The 27,327-nt window shown below is 35.3% G+C and overlaps 1 protein-coding gene across 3 annotated transcripts; it reads left to right on the top strand.

The window, feature by feature from the left end:
- On the top strand, positions 1-22,749 carry LOC144963087 (ras-related C3 botulinum toxin substrate 1-like). 3 transcript variants are annotated; one of them, XM_078896723.1, is made up of 5 exons: positions 1-203; positions 9,817-10,175; positions 16,683-16,768; positions 18,187-18,301; positions 20,943-22,749. In XM_078896723.1, the coding sequence occupies exons 2-5, from the start codon at positions 9,977-9,979 to the stop codon at positions 21,263-21,265; spliced, it is 723 nt and encodes a 240-aa protein (XP_078752849.1). In that variant the 5' UTR covers positions 1-203; positions 9,817-9,976; the 3' UTR covers positions 21,266-22,749. The 3 variants fall into 3 exon arrangements, with proteins under 3 accessions (XP_078752849.1, XP_078752850.1, XP_078752848.1); XM_078896724.1 differs by having other exon boundaries at positions 141-276; XM_078896722.1 differs by lacking the exon at positions 1-203 and adding an exon at positions 4,764-5,199.
- Positions 22,750-27,327: the final 4,578 nt, after the last annotated feature.

The following is a 27,327-nucleotide window of genomic DNA, read 5'->3' as shown; positions in this document are numbered from 1 at the left end:
ACTTAGGATTTGCCTGAACGCAATGCAGTAACAGTGGGATTAGGCTACTTAGTGTTTTGCTGTGTATGTTTTCATTTTGACACACCGAGAGCTTGTTTCTCACCATTCTCACTAACGCTTTCAAACTGCAAGATCAGCTTGAAATCTTAATATTAAACAACAAGAACAAGGATATTACAGATGACGGATGTAGAGAGGATTTAGTTAGTATTTAAATATATTATGATATTTTGTGAAATTCTTTACGATTTGTATTACTGTGGTTAGGAAGTTATGGTAAGCCTCATTTAATTTGAAAAATATTAATAAATTATACATAAAAGGACTTACCATTACAGTGGTGGTGGTGGTAGTAGTAGTAGTAGTAGTAGTAGTAGTAGTAGTAGTAGTAGTAGTAGTAGTAGTAGTAGATAGTAGAGAAGTAGTAGTATGAGAAGAAGAAGAAGAAGAGAGAGAGAGAGAAGTAGTGGTGGTGGTGTTAGAAGCAGCAGTAGTAGTAGTTGTAGTAGTAGTAGTAGTAGTGGTAGTAGTAGTAGTAGTAGTAGTAGTAGTAGTAGTAGTAGCAGTAGTAGTAGTAGTAACAGCAATAGTAGTAGTAGTAGTAGTAGTAGTAGTAGTAGTAGTAGTAGTAGTAGTAGTAGTAGTAGTAGTAGTAGTAGTAGTAGTAGTAGTAGTAGTAGTAGTAGTGGTGGTGGTGGACCCAGGACCTACCGATCCGAAAGCGAGAGCGATATCACAAGACCACATAGCCGCACAGTAGTGGTGGTAGTAGTAGTAGTAGTAGTAGTAGTAGTAGTAGTAGTAGTAATAGTAGTAGAAGAAGAAGAAGAAGTAGTAGTAGTAGTAGAAGTAATAGTAGTAGTAGTAGTAGTAGTAGTAGTAGTAGTAGTAGTAGTAGTAGTAGTAGTAGTAGTAGTAGTAGTAAGTATATAATAATATAATAATAATAATAATAATAATAGTAGTAGTAGTAGTAGTAGTTAGTAGTAGTAGTAGTAGTATAGTAGTAGTAGTAGTAGTAATAGTAGTAGTAGTAGTAGTAGTAGTAGTAGTAGTAGTAGTAGTAGTAGTAGCAGTGTTGTTGTTGTCGTTGTTTTTGTTGTTGTTGCAGTAGTCGTAGTCCCCTCCCTATACATTACCATTAATTTCAACACACGTACCATTTAAAGCATACGTTTACCCATCACTATTATTTATAACTAGTTGAGTTATCTTATAATAAACCTCTTCAGTGGGAGATATCAGATCCGTGACACAACTCGCCACTCTTGTGCATGAGTGCTCTTCTCAACTCACTTCTAAACTGTTGCGCAGACCAAACTCAGAGACTTAGTATATTATATATGGATTATGTCGTGTCCAAACTTCATTGTCTCTTATTGCCACTCCTTTTGCACAGCTTTAGTGTGTTGAGTGGAAAATTACTTGTTTAACATAATTACACATTAGATTAGGTTGGCTCCACCAATTGAAGTATTAAGCTGAGTAGATGATGTATAATTTTTTCTGTAAAAATGCCTCATATCATATTTGCGGTAACTCATTCACATAATGATGCTATGCGTTTAGGTAAACTGCTCACAACATCCGCCAACCAGATTAAATATACCATCACACAAAACTGCGTAACCTTAAACGTTTGTAGTCTGATTGGTAGATTTTAGTGAGAACTAATCATTAAAACGGCTGTCTAAAATCAATACGAAAGAGCTGAAGGACGTCATTATCATTCCATCAATACAATTTGTTGTAATTTACTAAGAAAGGGGGAGGCATAGAGAGTTTGGAATATGAGGACCTAGGCCTTTAAAACTGGATAGAAATCTACAGGTCGAGAGTTTAAATCACGGTGATAATTTAGGATTTCAGCCAACGTGCTCCCGAATCTTTTAAAGTTGATTTTGCGAGGGGGTTCTGATAGCTCAATTGATAGACCACTTGTCTTTTGAGGAAAGGGACTAGTTTTGGCCAGAAAACTCACAATATCACACAATTCGATCTGGTTATTTTAGTGATGTATATTTAGGTTTTCATTGTATTTTGTTGCTGGCTGAAGAAGGGCTTTGAGCCCGAAATGTTCCGTGTTTGGTATTTTGTTTGAAGCTGTTATATTCATTTTTGCTATTACTTTTCATTAAAACAACAAGCCACAACACTGAAATACCTGTCTCGCGTGGAAAGGCCTTTATAATGATTCTGTGTCCACCAATCAAGGGAGTGAATTTGGTAGATAATGCATTCTAATAATAATAATTCTAGATATATATATATATATATATATATCGATCAATTGGCAAAATGAAAAAAGAGTGTTTTGTCATATCACATACAGAATGGGCATGTTGGAAAATAGGCTATCACATCCAATTATGTATTTGGTAAACGATGAGGCATGCACTTGACTCATAGTCAACTCATTAATATTGTTGATTTGTCTGAGACGAAGTATATGTATTTGCAGGTCTCATAAACAAATGTGTTAAGGGCTCATTGTTGTTTTGGAAATACCCTCAAACCAACACAAATAATAATCCATTATAACAATGTTAAATCAAGCCCACAATTGCATTCGGTTATCAGACCTGCGAGTATGTACACGTCGGTCTGAGTCAACAAACGTCATTTTTTTTAACGCATGAATAGATAATTAAGACTCCAGATGCTTTGCTTATTTGTTTGATCGATTTTAGATTATTTTCTTAAACAAATTTAATGAATAAATTATATTATATAAACATAGGTAAAACATGAAAATAAAATCCTGATAATCAACCTTTATACAGGTCTTATTTTAAAGGATGGGGATATTATGATTTGGTGTTAAAAGTTAATTTGCTCAAGCATAAAGATAAGATAGTGAAATCATCTTTATGCAGATCTTATTTTAACAAGGAGGGAGATACCATGATTGGCTGTTAGTCGTTGATTTGCTCAAGCATAAAAATAAGATCGTGATAATCAACCTTAATGCAGATCTTATTTTAACAAGAGGGAGATACCATGATTGGCTGTTAATCAAATAAAGACCTTTTCAATGTTAGTTTTAGTTTTAGGCTTGTGTTTGCAAAGTTTTGGTGGGTAATAGGTGATGAGTTAGGTCGAATGGTTGTTCAGTCATAAGGCCCTTGAAGCCTCAGTTTTTATCCCTATTTCTTTAGTGTTAAATTGACAATGATTACTTGATACTATATTGATAGGACGCTTGCCAATCACAAAGTACTTTCCACCAGATCTAAAAGACCCAGTTATTAGTGGTAAGGGAGGTCAGAAAACAATCTTATCTTCACAGGGATCAATAACTGTTCTTTTGCTTGTGAGGTCGCTTTTCTTTAACCAAGCTATCGGAGCTCCTGAATGAGCAAGTCTAGAATTCAACTGTTTAACCAGTCTACTACCGTGCCGTGGAAAATCTCGTATTTATAAATTTGGCCAGAAAACTCTTCCTTCAAATCGAATTAAATGACCATCATCTTGGCAAAAACTCTCACACTTGGGATTTCGCGAAGCCCCATGTTTGAGTGTTTTTGCCAAGATGAGGGTTATTTAAATTGATCGATATTTGAAGGAAGAGTTTTCTGGCCAACTTTAATTTTTTTTTTTTTTTATTGTAAGCCGGTTACCTGGTTAAATAGGAAATTGTTTTCATGGGATGGGGAGCAGTATATAGCATAGCGGTTACTTCATACCCAAAAAGTACGGAGTACGCTCGGTCGACCATTGCGCCGTTTGGCCTTGAGAGAGTCACCTCACCATAACCCATTTTGCAGGGCTCACTGCGGCTGTCGCCTAGCTTATTATAGTCACCCCTTAGGACAGATCCTATTAAAAATTCGTTTGGGGATGAATGCAGAGAATATTATTCAGGTAATTATAATTATTTTAGCTGTTATTGTTTTTATATGATCGTTATTTCAAAGCATAAATCTATTATTAAAAGGAAAAGGTGGCTATGATTCTAAGTTAGTTCTTGTTTGTTTTAATAGATTGAAAGCTAATTTTCACAGCTTCCTTGCTCATAATCTCAAATTCAAATTTCCTGTGTCAGCGCCAGGGTGATTTTAAGGATTTCTTTTTTTTTTTTTGGTTTTTTTTTTTTTTTTTTTTTTTTTTGGGGGGGGGGGGGGTATTATTCTTTCTTGCTTGTCTGGTACTGTGTCATACCGACTTTTTTAGATCTTTATCCTACTCCAGTGCCTGCTAGCTAATTTGTCACTGTGTCAGTGCATACAATGGTATCATATTATATACAACTCGATGGCGCATGTTAATACTCTCAAAATAGTAGGAAATAATGTAAGAGGTGGCTCTATTTTTAGACTTTCTCGTTGCAACAACGACCTTTAAATTTTACATATTATCGGAGTCTACACTGTAGTCTAGCGTTAATTTGTCACATATTTTAACCAGTTAATGGCCGTACTCGGGAAAAACGTGTATTTAAAAATTTGGCCAGAGCACGCGTCCTTCAAATATCAATCGATTTAGATGATCTTCATCATGGCAAAAGCTCTCAAACCTGGGACCTCGTATTTTCAAGTCAAATTTTTAAATACATGTCTTTCTAGAATACAGCAGTTAACTGGTTAACCGGGTTGCTTTCGTTACGAATTACTAAAAGTGTGATTGTTCTATTCTCATTTTTCGCTTTTATTTGATCTTTACGCGGAGAGGCTGCATTTTCCTCCCTTGATTACAAAGCTCACACGTAATGTAGGCCAAGTACTTCATAATAATATGGTGACATGAAAATCTCGTAACTCTCCATAAGTACACACAAATGTAGGTCACTCATCTCAATCTAGCTAATTAGCATTCTATGCTTTTCAAACGTGACATCAACATCACAACAAGCTATATTAATTTTGACAATCCAATTGGGAGTTGAGGTTTGGACATACGACTTTCTAAACGTAAAACAAGTGGTTGGGCGTAACTTACTTTCTTCTGTATAACACTTAAAACGTATAGATAGAATCACACAACACAAAAAATTAAGTATAAATACATCACACGTCAGACACTCGCAGTGTGTTAATCATCTGCTGCTTCTTTTTCCCACACATTAAAACCTGACACGGGCGGATTTACTTACATCACAATAATTCATTCCAAGAGATTTGTGGTGGGAAAATTTATAATTAATGTTTGTGTTTTCAGAGTTGATTTTGGAGTATAATATTATCATCGTGGATTGTAAAAGTGAGTACAAAGATTGTGATAAGCGACAAATAATTTCATTAATTAAAAAGGCATGATTGTTCTATATCTCAAACTTTCTTCTCCTTTTTTATGAATTTGATTTTCTTTGCTTTGATGGGTCTTTTTTCTTTCTATTGTGTTAATTTCTTTAACTTGATTGAATTTGAAGGGACCTTGTTTGAATGTACACATTTTATTGTCCTCATTTAAACAGAAAACTGAATTTAGAGCGTTTAAATCATCCGACATAACACTTTCTATTGGCAAAGGATTCCTGTAACATACTACATATTATCGTTGATCACAAGGCAGTTTCTATGTAGGCCTATGCATAAGGCTGAGGATTAATATTTGTGACTCTCCCAATTAGAAGACATTAGTTATATTTATTTTAACTAGTTGTGCGGATATGAGGTCTTGCGGTATAGCTTTCGCCTTTCGGACCGAAAGGCTCAAGGCTCGGGTTCCGCTCTGAGCGGCGCATAGCTGAGTCTTTCATAAGAGGACATAAATTATCTCATTCTACTCAAGTGTAAAATGATTACTTGGCCGTTAACAGCGTCGTCTCCCTTTGTTTGTAGATTGAGACCACATAAATGTCTCATCCAGACAAAATCACAGGATCCCACTCAAATTTTTACAAATCATAATCGATTCAAACCAACAAATATAACAGCACATGGCAGAAAGATGATTTACAATGAAAAACATATAATCTAAACAGATATAGGGGGATAAAAGACACAGCAAGTGACTTCCTACTCACCATGACAGGTTAAAAAAAAAAACACCTCTTGACCGTGGAATATGGAATCTGTGATCGTGTCCTCCGATTTTTCCTCTTACTGTTGCATGTTCAAGGTTGTTGGGAGCTTCAATCAACTAATGTATTAAACGGCATAGCGTAGTTGAAGATTGGTAATCATAGTTTCAATGCTGTTCCAGCGTGGCTCAGCGGTACCTTGTTTGCACCGTACCCATAGGTACTGAGTTCGATCACCCGACGCTGCGCTGTGTGGCCTTGATCACATCACCTCGCCCTAGTTCCATTTGCCAGTCTTCCCGTGGAATAGACCCTGGAGACAAATTTCCCATATTATGGGATGAATGAAGGGATTTTTAAAAAACCACCAACAACGAAACGGGCAGCTCTTCTTTGCACCATCTCAACGCTTTTCTTGTTTTTATTAGTTAAAGGGTCCAACATAGTGCTGGCACGTCAGGTCTTACCAGAGTTGTGTAGCATTTGGTCTTCATTTTCTTGGACAACTTTTTATATTTCTTTGAGGAAGCGCGGTGATATCATTTTGCCTTCTTTGTAATTTTGTCGTTATGATCGTGCCAGGATAAAGTATTGCTTTTGTTCAGGCCGAGATGTTTGGCGGACTTGACAGTTGAAAGAGTTGATCTATGAATAACAATGTTTGCCAAACATGGGTTAGATTTGTTGGTAAATCTCAACACTTCGCATTTCTCGGCATTGAAACTCATTAGCCATATGTTTTCCCACTCTTGTAGACTGTCAAGGTCCCGCTGCAATTTTAGGCAATCTTCTTGTTAGCAAAGTTTGCCTTATAGCAAGCAGTCATCGGCAAACAGTCTAACTCTTGATGGTACTACTTCTGGTAAGTCATGGATATGTAGTAGGAAGAGCAATGATCCCATAACTGTACTCCAAATGTGACTTCCTATGTGCTTGATGTTTTGCTGCCAATCAACACTTCCTGTGTGCAATTCACTTCGTAAGTTTGCCTGCAGCATCTCGAAACACACTCTTGTGGTACTACCTAATCAATATGCTTAGAGCAATGATCCATAACGTCTCAAGTGACTTCTATTGTGTGTTTGCCATCACCTCGTGTGCGTCCGCTAAAACTTCAATTTCGAGATTGTTACCTCTGTGTAAAATTAATTCCTAGAACTTTCGTGGGTACCTTATCAAATGCCTTTGAAAAATCGTGCTCTACACAGTCAATCTGTTCTCCAGTATTCAGCCCGCTGGCAAGTTCTTGAATTGTGTTTATTAAATGACTTTCACACGTTGTTGCATTCCTGCATTTATGATAAAATATTATAATTTGAGTGAGATATCTTTCAGCTCTCGTGTAAAAAAAAAATTAATTAAAAATTTAAAAATCACTTAACTCCATCGCTTAAACTTGACAGTTTTGTCAACTTTTAAATCTTGGAAGCGATGAGTTGTCACAGAGAGAATAAATAGTGGGGCACAGAAACACAAACATTCAATGATGGAAAAGTGTTTTAAAGAGCAAAGGAAATACTTGCACACTTATCAAAACAACCATGGTTACCTTGGGGCAACATGCATTTTAGCACTGGCAATGCAGCAAAGGAATGCCATGTATGGTTCAAAGTATGAAAGGCATTAAGTGGATAATTTGTTAATCTGAGATATGTCAGTGTTTAGTTTACTATGGTCTCTAATCACATCCTTTCAAATAATCGATGTGAATTCATAGTGGAAAAGTGTGTCCTTAAAATACGACGAAGTACGCGACAAAGAGATTAATATTGTCCGTAGGTAGTAACTGCATTTTATCAAATGAAAAGCGTACACAAACACACACACACACACATGGGCATATGACACGCACTTGAGATTCTAACAATAACAACTACATCAACCAACAACAGCACATGTAGTTGTAGAAATATTGTTGGTATTATTATTATTATTATTATTATTATTATTATCATTAATATTATTATTATTATTATTAATTAGTTGTAGTAGTAGTAGTAGTAGTAGTAGTAGTAGTAGTAGTATTAGTAGTAGTAGTAGTTGTTGTAGTAGTAGTAGTAGTAGTAGTAGTATAGTAGTAGTAGTAGTAGTAGTAGTAGTAGTAGTAGAGTAGTAGTAGTAGTAGTAGTAGTAGTAGTAGTAGTAGTAGTAGTAGTAGTAGTAGTAGTAGTAGTAAGTAGCAGTAGTAGCAGCAGCAGTAGTAGTAGTAGTAGTAGTAGTAGTAGTAGTAGTAGTAGTAGTAGTAGTAGTAGTAGTAGTACAGTAGTAGTAGTAGTAGTTGTTGTGGTGGTGGTAGTAGTAGTAGTAGTAGCAGTAGTAGTAGTAGTAGTAGTAGTAGTAGTAGTAGTAGTAGTAGTAGTAGTAGTAGTCGAAACTAACATGAACAAAACAAACATTCGTGAGGACATCCTAACTGTAATGTGTAATCAAATTACAAGTGGACGTGTGTTTCAACCTCCGCATTCTTTGCGATAAGTGCTTTATGTCTACATTATATTTATTCATACACCAACATATTGGTGAAGTGGTGCTGTTGTACAGTAAATAACTTTTACAAATAACATCGAATTGACTGTATAAAGGAATTTCGACAGAACGCACATCGGTTACGGAGAAGAAATTGGCAATTTGATCAAGAAAGTTCGAAATAAATTATGTGATCTTTTGATTAAGTTCCATCATGGCTAATAAAAACCAGCCTTAAATGAGTCCCTACAACCAATAGTATTCTTTTTTTGCATGTGATTGGGCGGTATTGTGAACTACAGTGGAATTCGCATAAAGTCAACACTCTTAAAAGTCAACTTAAAGTCTACACCTCTTGTTGGTCCCAAATTTTCTGTTCTTTTCTGCTCTTTTTTTTGTATGGTCCAACGTTAATGGATAAAGTCAAGCCCTGTATAAAATCAAATCTTTAACCAATCTTTCTTTGTCCAGCTGTGTTGGCTTTATCGGTTTCTTTTTTCGGTGAAATTTTGATTATAGATCATTATACATGACTAATTGTCTCAAAACGTAATTAAGTCGGGCGATTCTGATATTGACAATGAATTTTATTCTAAAGTTATGAAATAATAGTTAATATAAATGCCTGCATTGAGGAGAGATCTGTTTCCTAAACTTTAAAAAAACAACTTTTAATTGTTATTATTTCGATTTTGAATACAATTTTCTACATATCGTTCACAGAGACACCTCATGCAATGATAGATAGTATACTGGACTTCTGTATTTCTGTGTTTTGCAGCTTTCCCATGTCATCTTTTAAACAACTTTAGAACATTCAGAATACGTCAGCCAGATTTGTTTAAAAAACAAAGCCTAGAAACAGGATCACCCTAATTTTAAAATAGTTATTGTTCCTGCCGAACCCAGAAAGGAAAATCATAGGCTCCAGCAGTGTGGAATTTTCTATATGAAGGAATGAGAAAAATCTCTTTGGTCATTTCAAAACAATATTGAAAATTGAGCTATTTAGTATGCAAAACCTTTGACAAATAGCTAGATCTTTCCAATGTCCCTGTATTATTGTGTAAACTCGGTGTGCAATTTGATACATGCAACAACTAGACGGTCTATTTATTTATGTTACATAATTTTTCTTTTATTTTATAAAGCTTGAGCACTGTCATAAATGGATAACGACCTTATAGAAAAGACTAATTTACTCATGAACTTGCTATTTTGTTTATATATCATGACACTTTTATTAACAACATAAAAAAAAAACTCTACTCATTATCATTATCACCACCATCACCACCATCATCTTCATCGTGTCATGGTTATAATCATCACCATCATCATCATCGCCATTGTATTAAAACCATTGTTATTAACACAATCTTTTACAGGGGTCTTCTGTGTAGGATTCTCTACACCTAATCACCTATTTTTTGGGTTGCAAACATACTGAGTTCAACCCCATCAAAGAACCATCTCAGAGAACACAGATCACACATATTATACTGATCACTTCAAGGTAGCCTAAATAATACAAAACAAATATCCAAGATGTCCGTCGAGCGAAGACACAGCTCATCCCGCGTGTCCATGAGACGTGGATCGAAACCCCAAGCCCTGCCGTCCTCCGTCAACATCAATTGTGTTGCGCTGGGGGACGGTGATGTGGGTAAATCTACTATGCTTTTGACATTCTTGTGTGGACATTGCCCATCGGATGTGTCGCCGGGGCCAATGGACGGACACTCGGGTAAGTGGCTTTGTTTTTGTCTATAAAAATAGAATATATTGCAGTGCCACCCCCAATACTCGTGTACGTTACCGTAGTATGTTTTATGAGTCCGACCAATTAAATACAGAAAAAAATATGATAGAAATGAGCAAGAATTCGAATTGGCTCGATGATATGATTATTGCTTGAGCTGGAGGAAAGAAATTATGGCAATGCGATATGAAGAGTTGTATATATTCCAGTCACGAAAAAGTGTTCTGGTTGGAAAATAGACAATTTTTCAACTTGTGATGTTTTTCGAAACGTGATCTTGACCGCAGTACGACCCCTGAGAGTGCTGCGCTTCAGGACCAAGCACACGAAGAATAACACATGTTTAAAAATTATTTTATTACACCTCCCGATTAAAAAAGATTTGTTTGGAAAAAAAATATCATATAAATTATTTATTAACCTCATCAAATCTTCAAACAAGAAAATAAATGGGGCACATATAAACACAAGCCAAAACATTAGGATGTAATAATATACTAGAATTCAATGGAGTCGGTCATGTCCATGTCAACATGTCATGTCACATTCCAAACACGTTGAAGGGGTCATACTTCCCTTGCTTTGTCGTCTGATTCAAAAGTAGTTCTGGCTTGGAGCTGGACGCCTTTATGAAAGCTATAAATAAAAGTCTGAGTCGTTCTCTAAAAAAGTCTCGTTCTATATATGTTCAGTGTTGCTGCACTCTAAGTTTGGAATTTTTGAAAAGCGGTTTTTGCATTGTATTTGGTTGATAGTTTGCTCACTTTTAAACCGATTTATTGTGCCAGGATTAGTCATTTATGTCTTCATTACTGCTAAGAAAATGTGACACAAGATTTAAGATACACTCGTGCACGGTCCCCTCGAACATACATTATCCTCGAACTCATTCAAATGTCTCGAAATTTTTCCTTTGCTGTTCTTTGAATTTGAACACGGTTTCCTCGAACTTTTTAACATGTCCCGAGTAGTTCGAGGAAGCCGTGCTCCAGTGTACATGTTTTGACAAGTATGTGTTTCATTTTTATCTACTGTCGCTTTATGACATAAAAGCATTGAACTCTTCTTTTCCCCTAGATACTCTTTAGTAAGGACAGAGCTTTAATTATTTTTTTTAAAAAACCCAACACAATCATTATGCCGCCACCCAACTGTTATTAGCTGCTCGAGTGTGTGTGTGTGTGTGTGTGTGAGTGTGTGTGAGTTGTGTGCGTGTGTGTGTGTGTGTGTGTTTGTGGGAGGGGGAGGGAATGAGAGGGGCGAGAAAGTTTTTAAAATTTTTAATCTGTTTTGTTTTTTTCTTTTTGAAAATTATTTTTTACTTTTGCACTTTTACAAATTTACATATCGTGGCTAATCTAGCCACTCCCACGCCTCGTTCTGAAAAAAGTCCGCGAAATTAAAGGGGAGGCAAGAGAAAATCAGCTGATCGTTAAAATAGTAACAGAAAAGTGGAGGTGCTCGGCAATGAATGCAAGAAAGACATTTAAAACGCCGTAAAAATGTTTAAAAATCACTTAATGTTATAATTACCATCCATAACAACCTGTCAAATTCACATATGTAAGATGTCAAGCCAAAATTAATAATAAAATAATAAAGAACACGATTGACCGGTGGTCCGTTGACTACACATGCATACGAGTACCAGAAATATTTTGTAAACAATGTAACACAATATAATGTGTAAGTTTCAAAGCAAATGCAACCACAAATAACATCAAAGAACAATGTGGGACTACTGTTTTAATTTCATAAAACCAAACGTATATTTTCTGCCCCCGATATTGAACGTGTAGTTAGTATGTATCGTACAAACAACATTCGTTTAGACAGGTAGTCGGGATTCTAGCGCCAGTTTTATTTGGGCAACCATGATTGGGATTTCACTCAATGCACTTATTATTAATTATTATCATTATATAACAATAATAACAATAATAATAATAATAATAATAATAATAATAATAATAATAATAATAATAATAATAATAATAATAATAATATAATAATAATAATAATAATAATAAGCAGTTGAAAGGATATAGTCTTTGGTGTATAAGTGCATATGTACAATATTTCTTATAATAAATGCTTCAAAACAAAACAAAACTAAAAAAAAATAAATAAAGAATAAATGAATAAAAATATCTATTTGGGCATTTACTTACATTAATAGTCTTGAAAATCACAATAACAATCCATGAAAATTAAATATCCCAAAATCCGAAGAAGACATGAATTTAATCCAAAATCCAACACAGGAATGTATTTTAATAGGAGACAGATATCCTATTAAAACCATAGCATTACTTGCAAAAAACAATACCCCACTCTGCGTTTAACGGGCTTGTGGCCGTCACATTGTAAATTGTGGCCGCATTAGGGTAATCGGTGTCCTAAAGACTGACACACTGACATACAATCAATGAGAACTATAAAGAATCCATTCTAGAATTCAACTACAAACTGAAAAGTATGATAAATATCACTCTCTCAAATAATTTCCTTTGCTCAGGTTCACTCACACTCTCCTTTATTGCAAAACATTGATAAGTGAGATAAAGTTTGTATTTCAATTATAAACTTAATCACATAACCTAAATGATGGAGAATAAAAACAGCTAATTATAAAAAAAATTCACAGATCAAGTTATCTAATTGAACTCCGCATATTTAGCTTAATTAGTCATTGACCATATATTTTTTTTAATGGCATTGTTTCATTTAAACAAGACCATGACGCTTATGCCTGGACCGGGTATTCACAAATTCTGCTTTTGTGTTCCACTTTTCGAATCGAATTAATCTCTATCTTATCCGTATATTTGCAAATTTCTGCACTTTAGAAATAAGACCATAACGCTTATGTCTGGACCGGTTGTTCGCAAATTCTGCCTTTGTGTTCCACTGTTCGATTAGAATTAATCTCTATTTTTTCCGTTTAGTTTGCAAAGTTTCTGCACTTTATAAATAAGACCATAGCGCTTATGGCTGGACCAGGCATTCGCAAATTCTGCTTTTGTGTTCCACTTTTCGAATCGAATTAATATCTAGTCTATCCGTTTATTTGCAAAGTTTCTGCATTTTATTAATAAGACCATAACGCTTATGTCTGGACCGGGCATTCGCAAATTCTGCTTTTGTGTTCCACTTTTCGAATCGAAATAACATCTAGTCTATCCGTTTATTTGCAAAGTTTCTGCACTTTATAAATAAGACCATAACGCTTATGTCTGGACCGGGCATTCGCAGATTCTGCTTTTGTGTTCCACTTTTCGAATCGAATGAATCTCTATCTTATCCGTTTATTTGCAAAGTTTCTGCACTTTATAAATAAGACCATAACGCTTATGTCTGGACCGGGCATTCGCAGATTCTGCTTTTGTGTTCCAGTTTTCGAATCGAATGAATCTCTATCTTATCCGTTTATTTGCAAAGTTTCTGCACTTTATAAATAAGACCATAACGCTTATGTCTGGACCGGGCATTCGCAAATTCTGCTTTTGTGTTCCACTTTTCGAATCGAATGAATCTCTATCTTATCCGTTTATTTGCAAAGTTTCTGCACTTTATAAATAAGACCATAACGCTTATGTCTGGACCGGGCATTCGCAAATTCTGCTTTTGTGTTCCACTTTTCGAATCGAATGAATCTCTATCTTATCCGTTTATTTGCAAAGTTTCTGCACTTTATAAATAAGACCATAACGCTTATGTCTGGACCGGGCATTCGCAAATTCTGCTTTTGTGTTCCACTTTTCGAATCGAATGAATCTCTATCTTATCCGTTTATTTGCAAAGTTTCTGCACTTTATAAATAAGACCATAACGCTTATGTCTGGACCGGGCATTCGCAAATTCTGCTTTTGTGTTCCACTTTTCGAATCGAATGAATCTCTATTTTATCCGTTTATTTGCAAAGATTCTGCACTTTATAAATAAGACCATGACGCTTATGTCTGGACCGGGTATTCGCAAATTCTCCTTTTGTGTTCCACTTTTCGAATCGAATTAATATCTAGTCTATCGGTTTATTTGCAAAGTTTCTGCATTTTATAAATAATAATAATTGTTCAAAATTTTACCTTACACCCGATATTACAAGTACAAGTGAGCCAGGTGAAGAAGATTGTCAAACAGTGTGACAGATGAAATAGGAAGAGAGAGAGAGAGAGGGAGAGAGAGAGAGAGAGAGAGAGAGAGAGAGAGAGAGAGAGAGAGAGAGAGGGTAAGAGAGAGAGAGATATTCGTTTTTTGTTCAAAATCTCCTCTCTCTCTCTATCTCTCATTGCACAAGGTTGTGCTATTTACTACTATTTATCAAGAACAGCCAAGCTGGCAACCCAGTCTCTGTATAAACTAAGCAAGATGGCAACAGGGACCTCGCTCCTTATCCAATGCCGAAGCTTTAGTTTGAGTCAAACAGTTTTGTTTAAAAAAAAACACCCAAAATAAGTTCGTGTGTAAGTGATGGAAGTTGAAGTCGGCTTATTATAAAATCGTTTTTATGGTCTGTTTGGATTACCCTTTTTAAATAGAAAAAGTGAATATATCATAAACTTGAAGAATAGGCAAGCTAATGAAATTTAAATTGACTGATTAAATGAGTACGCGAGGCTGAGTTGCGAACGACTACTGGGTTCCGACATTCCGATCCCAGTGTCATTCATGTTCACCGTACCGTGTTACTGTCTACACACTACACTGCATTGTTAGTGACTGGTCATGTCTTTTTTGTTTGTATGTTTTACGCAAGCTTAATAAAAATTAAATGAATACGTGAGGCAGAGTTGCGAACGACTCATGGGTTCCGACATTCCGATCCCAGTGTCAGTCATGTTCACCGTACTGTGTTACTGTCTACACACTACACGGCATTGTTAGTGACTGGTCATGCCTGTTTTGTTTGTATGTTTCTTTTAATATGGGTCAATTTACAAAGAATAATAATAGAAATGTTCAAAACAAAAACTAGATTCACTATTACGTGCCTGTAATGAAGTGCTTTCCACAAACCGTGAGCGAGAATGATGGTGGAGGTAATGGCAACCATGTGGGTTTGTTATTGTTTCCTACCTCCGTCAACCCGCGCATCCGGTTGCGCACCCACGCTGATTCTGACCAATAGCCGCGACATTAACTTAGACAATTGACTTCAAACGTGTCCAGTGACTTGATGGGTGACAATACTGGCACATTCAAATCCTTGTTGTGTACTTGGGTAAGGCAATTTACATTATTATAATTATACCACTCGACTCATGAGCACCTGGCATTAGTTTAGACGGTGACGAAAATAACGTACTGATTTGGAAAAAAAGTGGAGTCTAACAAGCAGCTTGAGATGAAATGAAAATAATAATAGGTCTGTCAAGGGAGAAAATGAAACGAAGTGTTTCTCGCGTGTTTATAAACTCACTCAAGACTAACCAACTATATTGGGCATTTGCCTGTGGTTACCTTTATCCCATCATTATTTACATTTTTCGAGGGAAAGTTACATAGATATTATTATAGTTACTACAGCGGTACCTCTGTACAACAGTGATGGTGGGACCAACCAAAAATCTATGTTATAACAGAGTCCTGTTATAGCTGAATTTCAAGGGAAACAACTCATATAGACTAAATCACCATTTATTTTTATCATTTATTATCGTGTCTCTCTGTCTCTCTCACTTTCAAACTGATCGTTGTGTGTGCCTGTGTGTGTGTATGTGTGTTGTGTGTGTGTGTGTGTGTGTGTGTGTGTGTGTGTTTGCGTGCGACTCACTGCCTCCAGCAAGGTCCGTGTCATTCTATTAATTATGTAACATAGTCACACACATAAAACAATGTACAAACACAGTTTCTTTTAGATTGTTTCTTTTTGTTTGTTTTTAAAGGGTTTTACGGCGCTTGCGTCACATTTAGGTCATTTCAGCGCCAGTAAAAAGGAAGAAAATTGGAGTAAACAATGTATAGATTTACAATTTAAAACACACAAGTAAAAGTAAGACAAATAGGAATGGTTCAAAAAGAGAAAAGATGTAGAATCCAAGAGGACACTTTCAGTGCACTTATTTTGAGATCAACTAAAAGTCTCATCCAGACATAAGAACTGGATCCCACTTAGAGGAACACACTCAAATATTTACAAACCATTAATATATTCAATCAAAAAGCATAACCATACATAATTGAGAGATGATTTACAAAGGAAAAAGTATCATTTCCCAATATAATATTACCCATTTGACTATGTCCCTCCAAACCAAGGACTCCGGCAAATGGTCAGCACAAAACCACGCGATCCTATTCATTAAAAAAGACAGAAAGCAACTCAGAAAACAGATAAAGGGGGATAGAAGACACAGCAAGTGACCTCCTGCCCACCATGGGAGGTCAAAAGACCCAACCTAGGTGTATTTCTATTTTTTGTTTCATGTTTGAAAGCACAGAGGTAGGGGTTGAGTGAGTTTATCTTATTTTACAAAATTGCATCTCCAGAGTTCGATCACCTGACTAGGGTACCGTACACAATGATGGTCGACACAACTCAAGTCAACATGAATCTCATTGATACATATGGACAGGTAATTAATCAATAATTTAATTGACACACGCACACACACACACACACACACACACACACACATGCAAATAATGAGCACAACATTCTGACGCCCTCTGACATTACACATGTTTTATGGGCACAAACTTTCAGAGCAAATAAAATACACATCACTCAATAACGATGACGACCAACTAGTCACAAAGTCTCCAATTCAAAGAAGTTTAACCAGTTTACCTCCCTACTCTTGGAAAACAGGTATTCAAAAATTGGCCAGAAAACTCGTCTTTCAAATATCGATCGATTTAAATAACCCTCATCTTGACAAAAACTCTCAAACCTGGGACTTTCAGAGGTCCCAGGTGTGAGAACTTTTGCCAAGATGGGATCATTTAAATCGATCGATTTTTGAAGGACGAGTTTTCTGGACAAATTTTTATAATACAAGTTTTTCCCGAGTACGGCAGTTAACTGGTTAAGAGACTTGTGAGGTTTGAGACTTCTGAACAAATTGTGGTCGAGCCTCTTTTGCTTTACACGAATCTGGACTTAAATTTAGGATAATTGGGTCCTTTGTTGTCAATTAAAGCGTATTCGCTTTATCATGATCATCACCATCATCATCATACCACCACCACCACAATCATCATCACCATCATCCTCTCAGGCAGTCACTAATTTTTTTGAGGAGGTTGTCATAAGTTTGGATGTCACAATTTACAAGATCAGGCAGTCACGTGATTTCTTTTACACTCCAGGTTTATCATTAGTTAGAAGGCCATAATTTACTATACTTTTGTTTTTAAGGGTTTTACGGCACTTGCAACACATTAGGGTCATTTCAGCACCAGTAAAAAGGAAGAAAACGGGATAGTCAAAAAAGAATTAGATATGCAATTGAAAGCACACGAGAAAATGTAAAGTAAATGGGAAGAGTTCAAATAGGGAACTGATGTAGATTCCAAGATCACACTATCAATGTATTTAGTTTGAGATCACCTACAAGTCTAATCCAGACATAAACACAGGTCCCCACTAAGAGGAATACACTCAAATGTTTACAAACCAATATATATTTATAACAAAATAAAAAGTACATAACAGAGAGATGATATACAAGGAATAAAATATCATATCTCCCAAAACATTTGACTGTTGCCCTTCCGGTCACGGACTTCGGCCAGGGCTAGGATAAAACTAAACAATCCCATTCCAAGACAAAGACAGAAAATAACTCGAAAAACAGATATAAGGGGAGAGAGGTTACAGCGTGACCTCCTGTCCACCACATGAGGTCAAAGACAATTAATTTACGAGATAAGACAGTCAAGCATTTCCTTGTACAGTTGAGGGTTATCATAAGTTGAGAGGTCACAATATACACTTCAAAAGATAGAGGGGACTTCTCATTAAATCAAATTCTTTTTTTGTTTTAAACAGGATGAGTATGAGAAACTTAGAGAACGCATGTGTGCTTCAGCAGATGTCTACATTCTATGTTTCGACATCAGCAAACCAGCTTCGTTTGAAAGACTTCAACACCAATGGCTCCCAGGTATGAATTATCAGAGTCTAAATTATTACTTTATGTATATATAAAACGCCGAGTGATGCAGTGTCTTGAGTTAGAACAAAATTAATCATTGTTGAAACTGGTAAGCGTCAAGTTGGGTGACATTATATTATTATGGTTGCAAAACTATCTCCCAGGTGCTGTGTCTTTGAGTAAAGAACTGTACTCACATTACCTCACTTGACTCGGGTGTTTGATTAATCATGATTTACGAGTCTTATGGTATCTGTAGTGATGCTTATACATAAGATCAGTTCAGAGGACATAAAGTCAACATGGTCGTCATGAAATTTTAGATATCTGCGCTTTCATGAGCCCAAGAATGAAGTTGAAAAAGGGAACGAAAGGACAGTAAAACCTGGTGATACTGACTTGTTTGAGATATTGGCATAATAAACGGTGTAACTCGTCGAGATATAACAAATTGGACTTGTGTTATGAGCGAAGGCAATTGTTGGACTAAAAGAGCAATGAAGTAGCTGCTCAAGGTTTGGAAAATCGAAAAATGAAATTGTTAAATTTAAAATTGAGGAAACATTGAAAGTCCAAAACTAATATGCTTTAACACATGGGGGGGGGGGGGGGGGGGGGGGGGACATTTCTGATATTAACCCTTCATTAGCACAATGGATAAATAGATTTAAAAAAATCTAAATTCAATGTTCTGACAATTTTGGTGGCACAAAAAAAATGATGAGACCAATTGGAATGTAAACTTGTTGTTTTTCCATGTGCTCAACATTAGCCATACCTCAAAATATTCTTAATGTAACCGATATACAGTGAAATCTGAATAAAGTCAACACTCTTAAAGTCAACTTCTGCTTAAAATCAACACCTTTTGTTGATCCCACATTTTCAGTTCTTTATCTAATTGTGTTCCATTGATAATGAATAAAATCAACCTTGCTTAAGATTAGTAAATAGAAGTGCCTAAATGAGTCGATAAAATGGAGATAAAGATAAAGGGAGTAAATCTGACTCATAAATGAACAACACAAAACAAACGACGTTTTGGCCTGTGGCCTTTTTCAAATAAACACAAAATACATATAAATTTATATTAGATTGTCATAATAATATAGGTGAAAATTTGTAAATGTGTGTGTGTGTGCGTGCGTGTGTGTATGTGTGTGTGTGTGAAGTGGAAGAGAAAAATGCTTACGGCCGAAACGTCGTTTGTTTTGTGTTGTTCACTCTTGCTTAAGATGCCCAGTCAACCAATCTCTCTGGTAGGGCGATGTTGCCTTTATCAGGATTCCACTGTAATCAAACGTGTTGACAAAATATTCAAAATTTCTATAAATAGAATGAATGAAGTTGACGACACTAAACCATTTGCTATTGATTTTAGAATACCAGAGCGGTAATTAATTCACACTAAAGGTTTCTATCAAAGACTATCTACCCCCTTTTTAAAGGTCACACATAATTCTGTGGCCGGGCAGCACTGGCGAGCATTCTACTTAAACGCATATCAATAAAATTGACCAGTTTGATTAATTTAACCCGTAACATTGTTTACAACTTTTATAAACATTATAGCTTATTTACATTTTAAAAGAACGATTTGAACATCAACAAAAATCCAATGAATGAACGTGATGTCACTCAGCTCTCACTGCCAGTTGGGTGAATAGTCCTCAATAAAATCTCTCTCACAGATTATAAACGTTTACTGTTACACACAGTTCTGTGTGATGGCTGTTGATCTGGCGGGCATAATTAGGCATAAAATCGTGTAGGAGAATTGAACATAATCTATTTTTAAAGGACTGACGTATAATCATTTGGGTGTTCTGAAGAGAGTTTGAAATTTAGGCATCACATTCAACTTTGGACAGTCTGATGTGCGTCCTTGGTGTTTCCTGAATGGGCGTGATGACACAGTCATATTAATAAACTCAATTTTTCATTTGTTTTGCATTCACTGGTATTTATCTATTTAATTTGGTCATGTATTTATCAGAATGATTATATAATTGATTCAAATATTTTTTCAATAATTACGTTATTCATTAACTTCAAATTAACCAAAACAAACATTTGACCATTCTTTTTTCTGCATTCATATGGTCTTAGCTCATCGGCTATGTGTCATAGTTATAAACATGAATAATCTGAGATATGTTTAATGTCCTTTCAACAAAATGATTAAATAACGAAATGAAGGAAAACATACAAACACGTAAATATCATCGCGTGTATTATAATTTAACTAAGTATATCTGTAGAAATATGTTCATTATTATTATTATTATTATTGTTATTATTATTATTATTATTATTATTATTATTATTATTATTATTATTATTATTATTATTATTATTATTATATTATTATTTATTTATTTATTTTTTATAATAATAATAATAATAATAATAATAATAATAATAATAATAATAATAATAATAATAATATGATGATGATGATGATGATGATGATGATGATCATGATGATGATGATGATAATAATAATAATAATAATAATAATATATAATAATAATATAATAATAATAATTATTATTATTATTATTATTATTATTATTATTATTATAATATATTATTATTATTATTATTATTATTATTATTATCATTATCCATATCTTCTCCCATTGTTTAGAAATTCGTCGTTACAGTGCTCCAGACACCCCATTCATTGTGGCAGGACTCAAATCTGATATAAGGACAGCAGCAGCAGTCGCAGCCGCAAATACAAATCAAGACAACACCTCGGCTTCCAGCGATTCGGATACACCCATATGCGTGTCCTACAGTCAAGCCATAAAACAAGCCCAAGCCATGGGGGCTGCTCATTACATCGAGTGTTCATCAAAGACAAACCCTTCAACTGTAAAGAGAGTGCTGGAAAAAGCAGCACAAGCAGCTGCAATGGCCGCCATCAACAACTCGGATTTGAAAAGAAGCAGTTGTTCCATTTCTTAATTATAGCCATTTCTTTTCTTAGTTTATTTTGAAAATAACTAATGCTGTAAGCTGTAGGACTCCTATTCAATAAATCAAATGAGGCCTATTCAATAAATCAAATGAGGCCTATTCAATAAATCAAATGAGGCCTATTCAATAAATCAAATGAGGCCTCTGATTCAAATAGAAACAAAGCAGCCAACTGTCCTGATGAAATCGGGACTGTCCCGATTTGGCAATCTGCGAAAAATATTTAGAAAAACATATGTCTTTTTATGTATGAAAATGACCCTTGCATGTCCCGGGATTATTCTTTTTGACAAGCAAGTTAAAACAAGGAACTGGAAAAGTACTAAATCAAGATTATATAATATGTATAATAGTCTACTGTTTTGGGTTATGATGGTATTGTGTGTTACGGTGTCCCATTTTAGCTCTTTGAAAAGTAGGCCACTATGTGGAAAATAAAAATCCTCATTTTTGTTGTTGTTATCAATGACATTCTTAATGTACTTTTCACTCAACGGGAAGTCTAATTTAGAGTTCTAAGGCCCGTGGAGTTTATCCCAGTTTTTGTAGCATCATTAAATATTCAGTCACGAAATTGCTTGTTAATGTTAGCTTTGGATATGATAGTCAATTGCAAAGCACTTTCTGATAGGTCTCAGAGAACTAGTCTCCCAATAATTGCTGGGTGTCCACCCATAAAAAAAAAAATCTGGATCAATCTGGGATCTAAACCTTAAGCGTGTGGGTATCTACTCTACCAATTCAACTACGAAGTATCCTTGAAATAAAAAAGACGCAAGTGTTGTTTCAAAGGTCAACTTTACTATGCTGTAAAAATCAGTACAGAAAAAAAAAGTCTAAATCGCAAAGGCAAATTATAAATCATAGCATGTATTTCACAAAAGGATTATACTTTTTGATTTTTTTCCCAAGGTTATTTTCAAAGCATTCTTAACATAGTCCATAGTAAGTAGTGCACAGTGGAACACGGTCTCTGTGCTACCGATCCCCCTTGTTATTTGACTAAAATAATGACCTTATGGTAGGAGGAACTATTTTTATGTTGTTTTTATAACTGTGGTCTAATGTACAATTTTCATGTTTCCAATATACAATCTATTAACTGACTATATCACTCTGACCATTATCAACATCATTATTAATCTCACAATAATAAACATTAACTTTATTAAAACCTGCTTGGGAATGTAAGCATAGTGCGTACTCAAGATTTCTTACTGCTCAGTTTCCACGGCAAAATAAGAGAAACTTGGCAAGAGGGAACTAGTAGCTTTCTGGATGAATATTATTTCCTTCTGAAATTTATATAGATCCTTATCGATGACAAACCTACTAGTCATTTTGATATAAGAGTAATTGAATGTGTACAATTTGCCAAAGTAAAGTAATTTTATAGAGGATTGCTTTATAATACTCATATAATATTTTGTGTATATGTAAAACCAGCATTAAATTTGGGTTTTTATAAAAAACTATCCTTGCTATTGAATTCTATAGATTTGAGTTCAGTTTTTAAAGTTGTTTTTTGGTGATGGAGAATTTTTCTTTTTAAAAAAGGATTGCATTTATATAACTCTTATCGATGGTTAACACAATGCCCTATTTTTTAAAAAACCTCCTAATTATGGAATTGCAAGTATTTAACAATTCGGATTAGGGAATGAGATTAGCGGAAGAGTAGCGTCCCTTGATTGGACATCACCGGCGGAGAAGTTATTTGTAAACAAACCAACTACAAGCCAAGCGCTCCAAATACAAAATTTATTATTCATATTTCTGTACAAAAATGCATATCATAATCAACGTAGATCTTTTCTTTAGTTTTCTCCATTATGAAATGTTAACAAAATATGATGTAGACTACAAATTAAAAATAAAAGATGTTGATAAATAATACAATACGATGAGACAACCCTTCCTAAACTTACTGAACTTCCCGCTAATGATTGGTACTAATAATGGCGATAGCTGCTATCGGTTGTCAAGGCACGACTTCCAACAAAGGGGCGCTACTCTTAAATCTGTTTTGAAATCTCATTCCCTATTGGCAACGCGCTTGGTGATAGTGCCATGCCCAGGCAAAGGCTATGCTCCTTAACATTATTAAAACATACATATCCAATATCAATCACTGAGAGGATGAGGAAAATGTGTACTAAATACCTCCATAAGGGAATATCAGTGAACTCTACCAAATTGAATCACTGGACCTTAGTCTTTGTTGTGAGTTCAAATTCGTAACCAAAACAATATTATAAAATTGAATTATATCAGTGGCTGATATAAAAGAAAAAGGATGACTTATTTGAGTTACATATAGTCTTAATAGTGTAATAATCATCACCCACACCCTTGACCTTATCCAGGCACCAGCAACTCAGTCTGATTTCCACATTTAAAACTTGTCATATTTATTGGGAGTTCCAACCGGTTAAGATTCAATTTGATCGTTTGTTTTTGTTTGCTTTGAATGGTATTGCAGTGCTTGCAACACATTAAGCATATCCGCGCCAGTAAAAAGGAAGAACATGGTATTCAAAAAATTATAGAAGTACAATTAGAGCACCCAAGAGAAATTAAGACAAAGGGGAATTGGTTCAAAAAGGGACAAATGCTTAGTTGAGTCCTTGGAAAAAAAACAACTCTTTACTCACATTATTTCATCATACTCAGGTGTAAAATGATTACCTGGCCGTGAACAGCTTTGTCTCTGTCGGGACAAAATACAATATTACCTAACAGGCATCATGTCTCGTATCTCACGTCAAGTGTTGCTGTTGGCTTGGATCCCTTGTAAAGCGTTTTGAGTACGTTCAGTGGATATTGCGCTATATGTTTTAGTTCTTTTTACTACTGCCGCACTTGATAAACTTTTTCGTTTCGCAGTTTGGCATTCAGATCCAGATTCGGATGAGCAGTACGTTACACTCATTGATTTCCATCAGTTCCTGCACTGATCAATTACTTATGGGGTACCGTTCATTAATCACGAACACCAAATACCAGCAAGTTATTAACACCATCTTTGGCAGACCGAGGACAAAATGTATGTAGGTCACTGAAGTCTCCCTTAACACTTTATGGTGAGGTAATTTCAAGACAGAGCATCTTCTCTTAATCTGATCTTCGCAAGAGATTGACTTCAAAGATTCTGGTAATCGTTGTTTTTGAGATAAAACAGTCTATTAGAACCTTTTCTCGGGTCGATCTTGTTTCGGACTCCTCTGCCCATTGTAGAATCTAAAAGAGATGTTCGGTCGATGACGATGCGCAACACAATTGTATTGCAGGAGTCGGTGTGGAATCCAGAGTCGATTATTAATTTTCTGAACTCTTTGGTTACACAACTGTGATTGGGTAGTTTGGCATTATATGGAGGACAGTTCTTTCAACATTGCATGTCCTTTCAAAGGCCAAGGGTTAGCAAACAATTGCTACTCTACGTTTAAAACTCCAAAATCCAGGATAAACTGAAGCTCCGCTGGCTTTATGGTTTTGATTGAAATTTATGAAATTAGAAATCGAAAAATGCGTCCCAAATGATAAGTAACAATAGGCCAAAATAACTACCATTGCACATTCTAAGGGGGGGGGGGGGGGGGTAAAACCAGTACCATATGAATGATTATGGAATAATGGAGTTATTTCAGTAAACCAATACCCTAAAACACTGCGTGTATTTGTAGCAAACTTTAACCCAAAAAAAGGAGTCAGCTGTGTAAAAACTGCTCTAAGTACCTGACTAAAACCCCCTAAATAACAATAAGAAAACCCCAAGAACTACATAAAATAAAACGGTTTAAAACAATTCATGAAACGAAGGATTTACCTGTGAATTTCACAGACACCACGATTCATGACGGGACAATTTTTTTCTACACTACGCTTGAAGGCATTGCAAGCTGTCTGCATGGAAACGGCGCCATCTTGAGATTTAAAGATACTATAGGGCTATAAAAAATATGGGAATAAATAAATGAATGCATTTGAAATGAAATGAAATGCTACAGGAAAATTATCCGCATTCCCTGGACAGCAAAGGAAACTAACAAAATGTGAAAGAGTTCCTGGGAATCGGGGAATCATATCTCATCAAGATAATACAGAAACTAAAACTTGCCTTTTTTGGGCATATCAAGAGACATGACAGAAGGTATCGTGGAGTGTAAAAGAGGGAGAGGGAGAGTTAGGCGACGACCACCAGAAATGAGATTATGTATTGCTTCCTGGCTTGAGCAGTACTATTGATGTCTCTCTTTTCGTGGCTGGCGCCCGAAATTGTGATTCATTTTTTTTTTTGGAAGTCGATCAAAGGGTAAGCCTTCATTAACTTATTGATGGAACGAAATAGACGCCACTCAGCTCTTTGTTATTGTTTTTAGCCAGCCACTTTTATGATTACTACTCACTAAATTCTATCAATCAGACTATAAAGTTTAAGGTTACACATGGTTTTTTTATGGTTTTGTGTGTTGGTACGCACAGCATCAATATAGTCTGACACTAGGACTGCGATTACGTTTAGCGATGAATGATAAAGTGGCAAAGATGAAATATATGAAGACGTGGAAACGTCATCGCATTAATTCAATCAATCCTAATATGAATATGAAGTGCCCACACTCTTATAGTCCGTGTTATGATTTAAGAAGCCGTACTTTAAAACTGTGTTCACAAACGAAAAGAACCAATGTCTTAGTATAATTCAAAATCTCTATCTTTCACGGGTTCGTAAGCCTGGCATGGCAGTCTTTTGCAACGCCTGCAGCTGCATTGCGGCCGCAAAATATCACTGATTTGCATTTTGCAATTTTTTGTAAATTTTTGCAACTTTTTACAAATTTTCGAGATTTTGCAAAGACAATAAAAAGATTTGATCGCTCGTGTACGTGAAAGATAATTAATCAAGAGTAGTTTCTTTTTTACTATCCCATTTTCTTCCTTTTTACTGGCGCTAATATGATGACCTTACATTTGTTGCAAGCGCCGTGAAATCCTTAAAAACAAATACCTTTCTCTTTCATGAACTGATTATGGATTTTTAGGAAAATTAATCGCAAATTATTGCAATTTTGTTTTGCAAATTTTGCTATTTTTAGCTTGCAAAATTTGGGATTAAAAAATATTTTTTTTGCAAAAAGTCGTCATGTCAGGTAAGCATACCAGCTCAGAAAAAAAGTAAATCATAATTGAAATAAAGTAAATTGATAAAGTATAAAATAGTTGATTAATTAATTGCACTTTATTTTCATAAATATAACGAAAACCTTGATGCCTACATTGAAAAGAGAGACAAGATGTGTTAAAGCATCCGTTCTACTCACGCAACTTCATATTAAAAAGTGCCAATGATATTGGAATGTATTTGTCAATAAAAAAATAGACCCGTTAACAGGCTGTCATCTTATACTTATAAACTGTAAACACTATAATATGTCAAATTCGTTTGTCAACATTCATTAATGTATAATGTCACGAGACATTTCCTGTTATTTGATGCTCTTATGAATAAACGTTACTTAGATTCAACAGAAACTATTTTGTCAGTTTTTGTCTATTTCTACATCTGTTTATTCGCTGTAATCTAAATATAGAGGTCGCCCCCCCCCCCCGCCCCTCCTTCCCCTAGGTCTTGGATTGGAACAATCGCTGAGAGTGGGTTTTTAGGAATGTATATGAAGTATTTATACGAATGCGCTTATTCTAGGTGTGTTCTGATGCGTTCATGCGTCTTCTTAGTGAGACTGTGGAGGGTGGTAAGCTGCTGGGTTCTTCTTTTTCCTTGTAATTTGGCCTGAGAGGCTCAGTGATTCTTTATATTGTCTTGTAATAAAGTCAAGAGATACTTAGGGTGGTAGTGACTGCATGGAAGACAATGATTATAATATTATCGTTCTGATAATATCGTCTCCTTGGGCAAGCCACTAACTGCACCCCACTCCACTTGGCTAACGTGTGAAATAAGTGTACCTGACTTCTATAGTGGTTGTTATTGTTAGAGTGCTAATGCAAAAAGAATGATCAACAGGCAACTTGAAATACATGAAATT

This window comes from Berghia stephanieae, chromosome 1 (assembly GCF_034508935.2).
Source record: "Berghia stephanieae isolate SIO BIC M18660-M18661 chromosome 1, UCSD_Bste_1.3, whole genome shotgun sequence".
NCBI lineage: Eukaryota > Metazoa > Mollusca > Gastropoda > Nudibranchia > Aeolidiidae > Berghia > Berghia stephanieae.
Note: the sequence above shows the minus strand (reverse complement) of the source record. Positions and strands in the feature narration are given on the sequence as shown.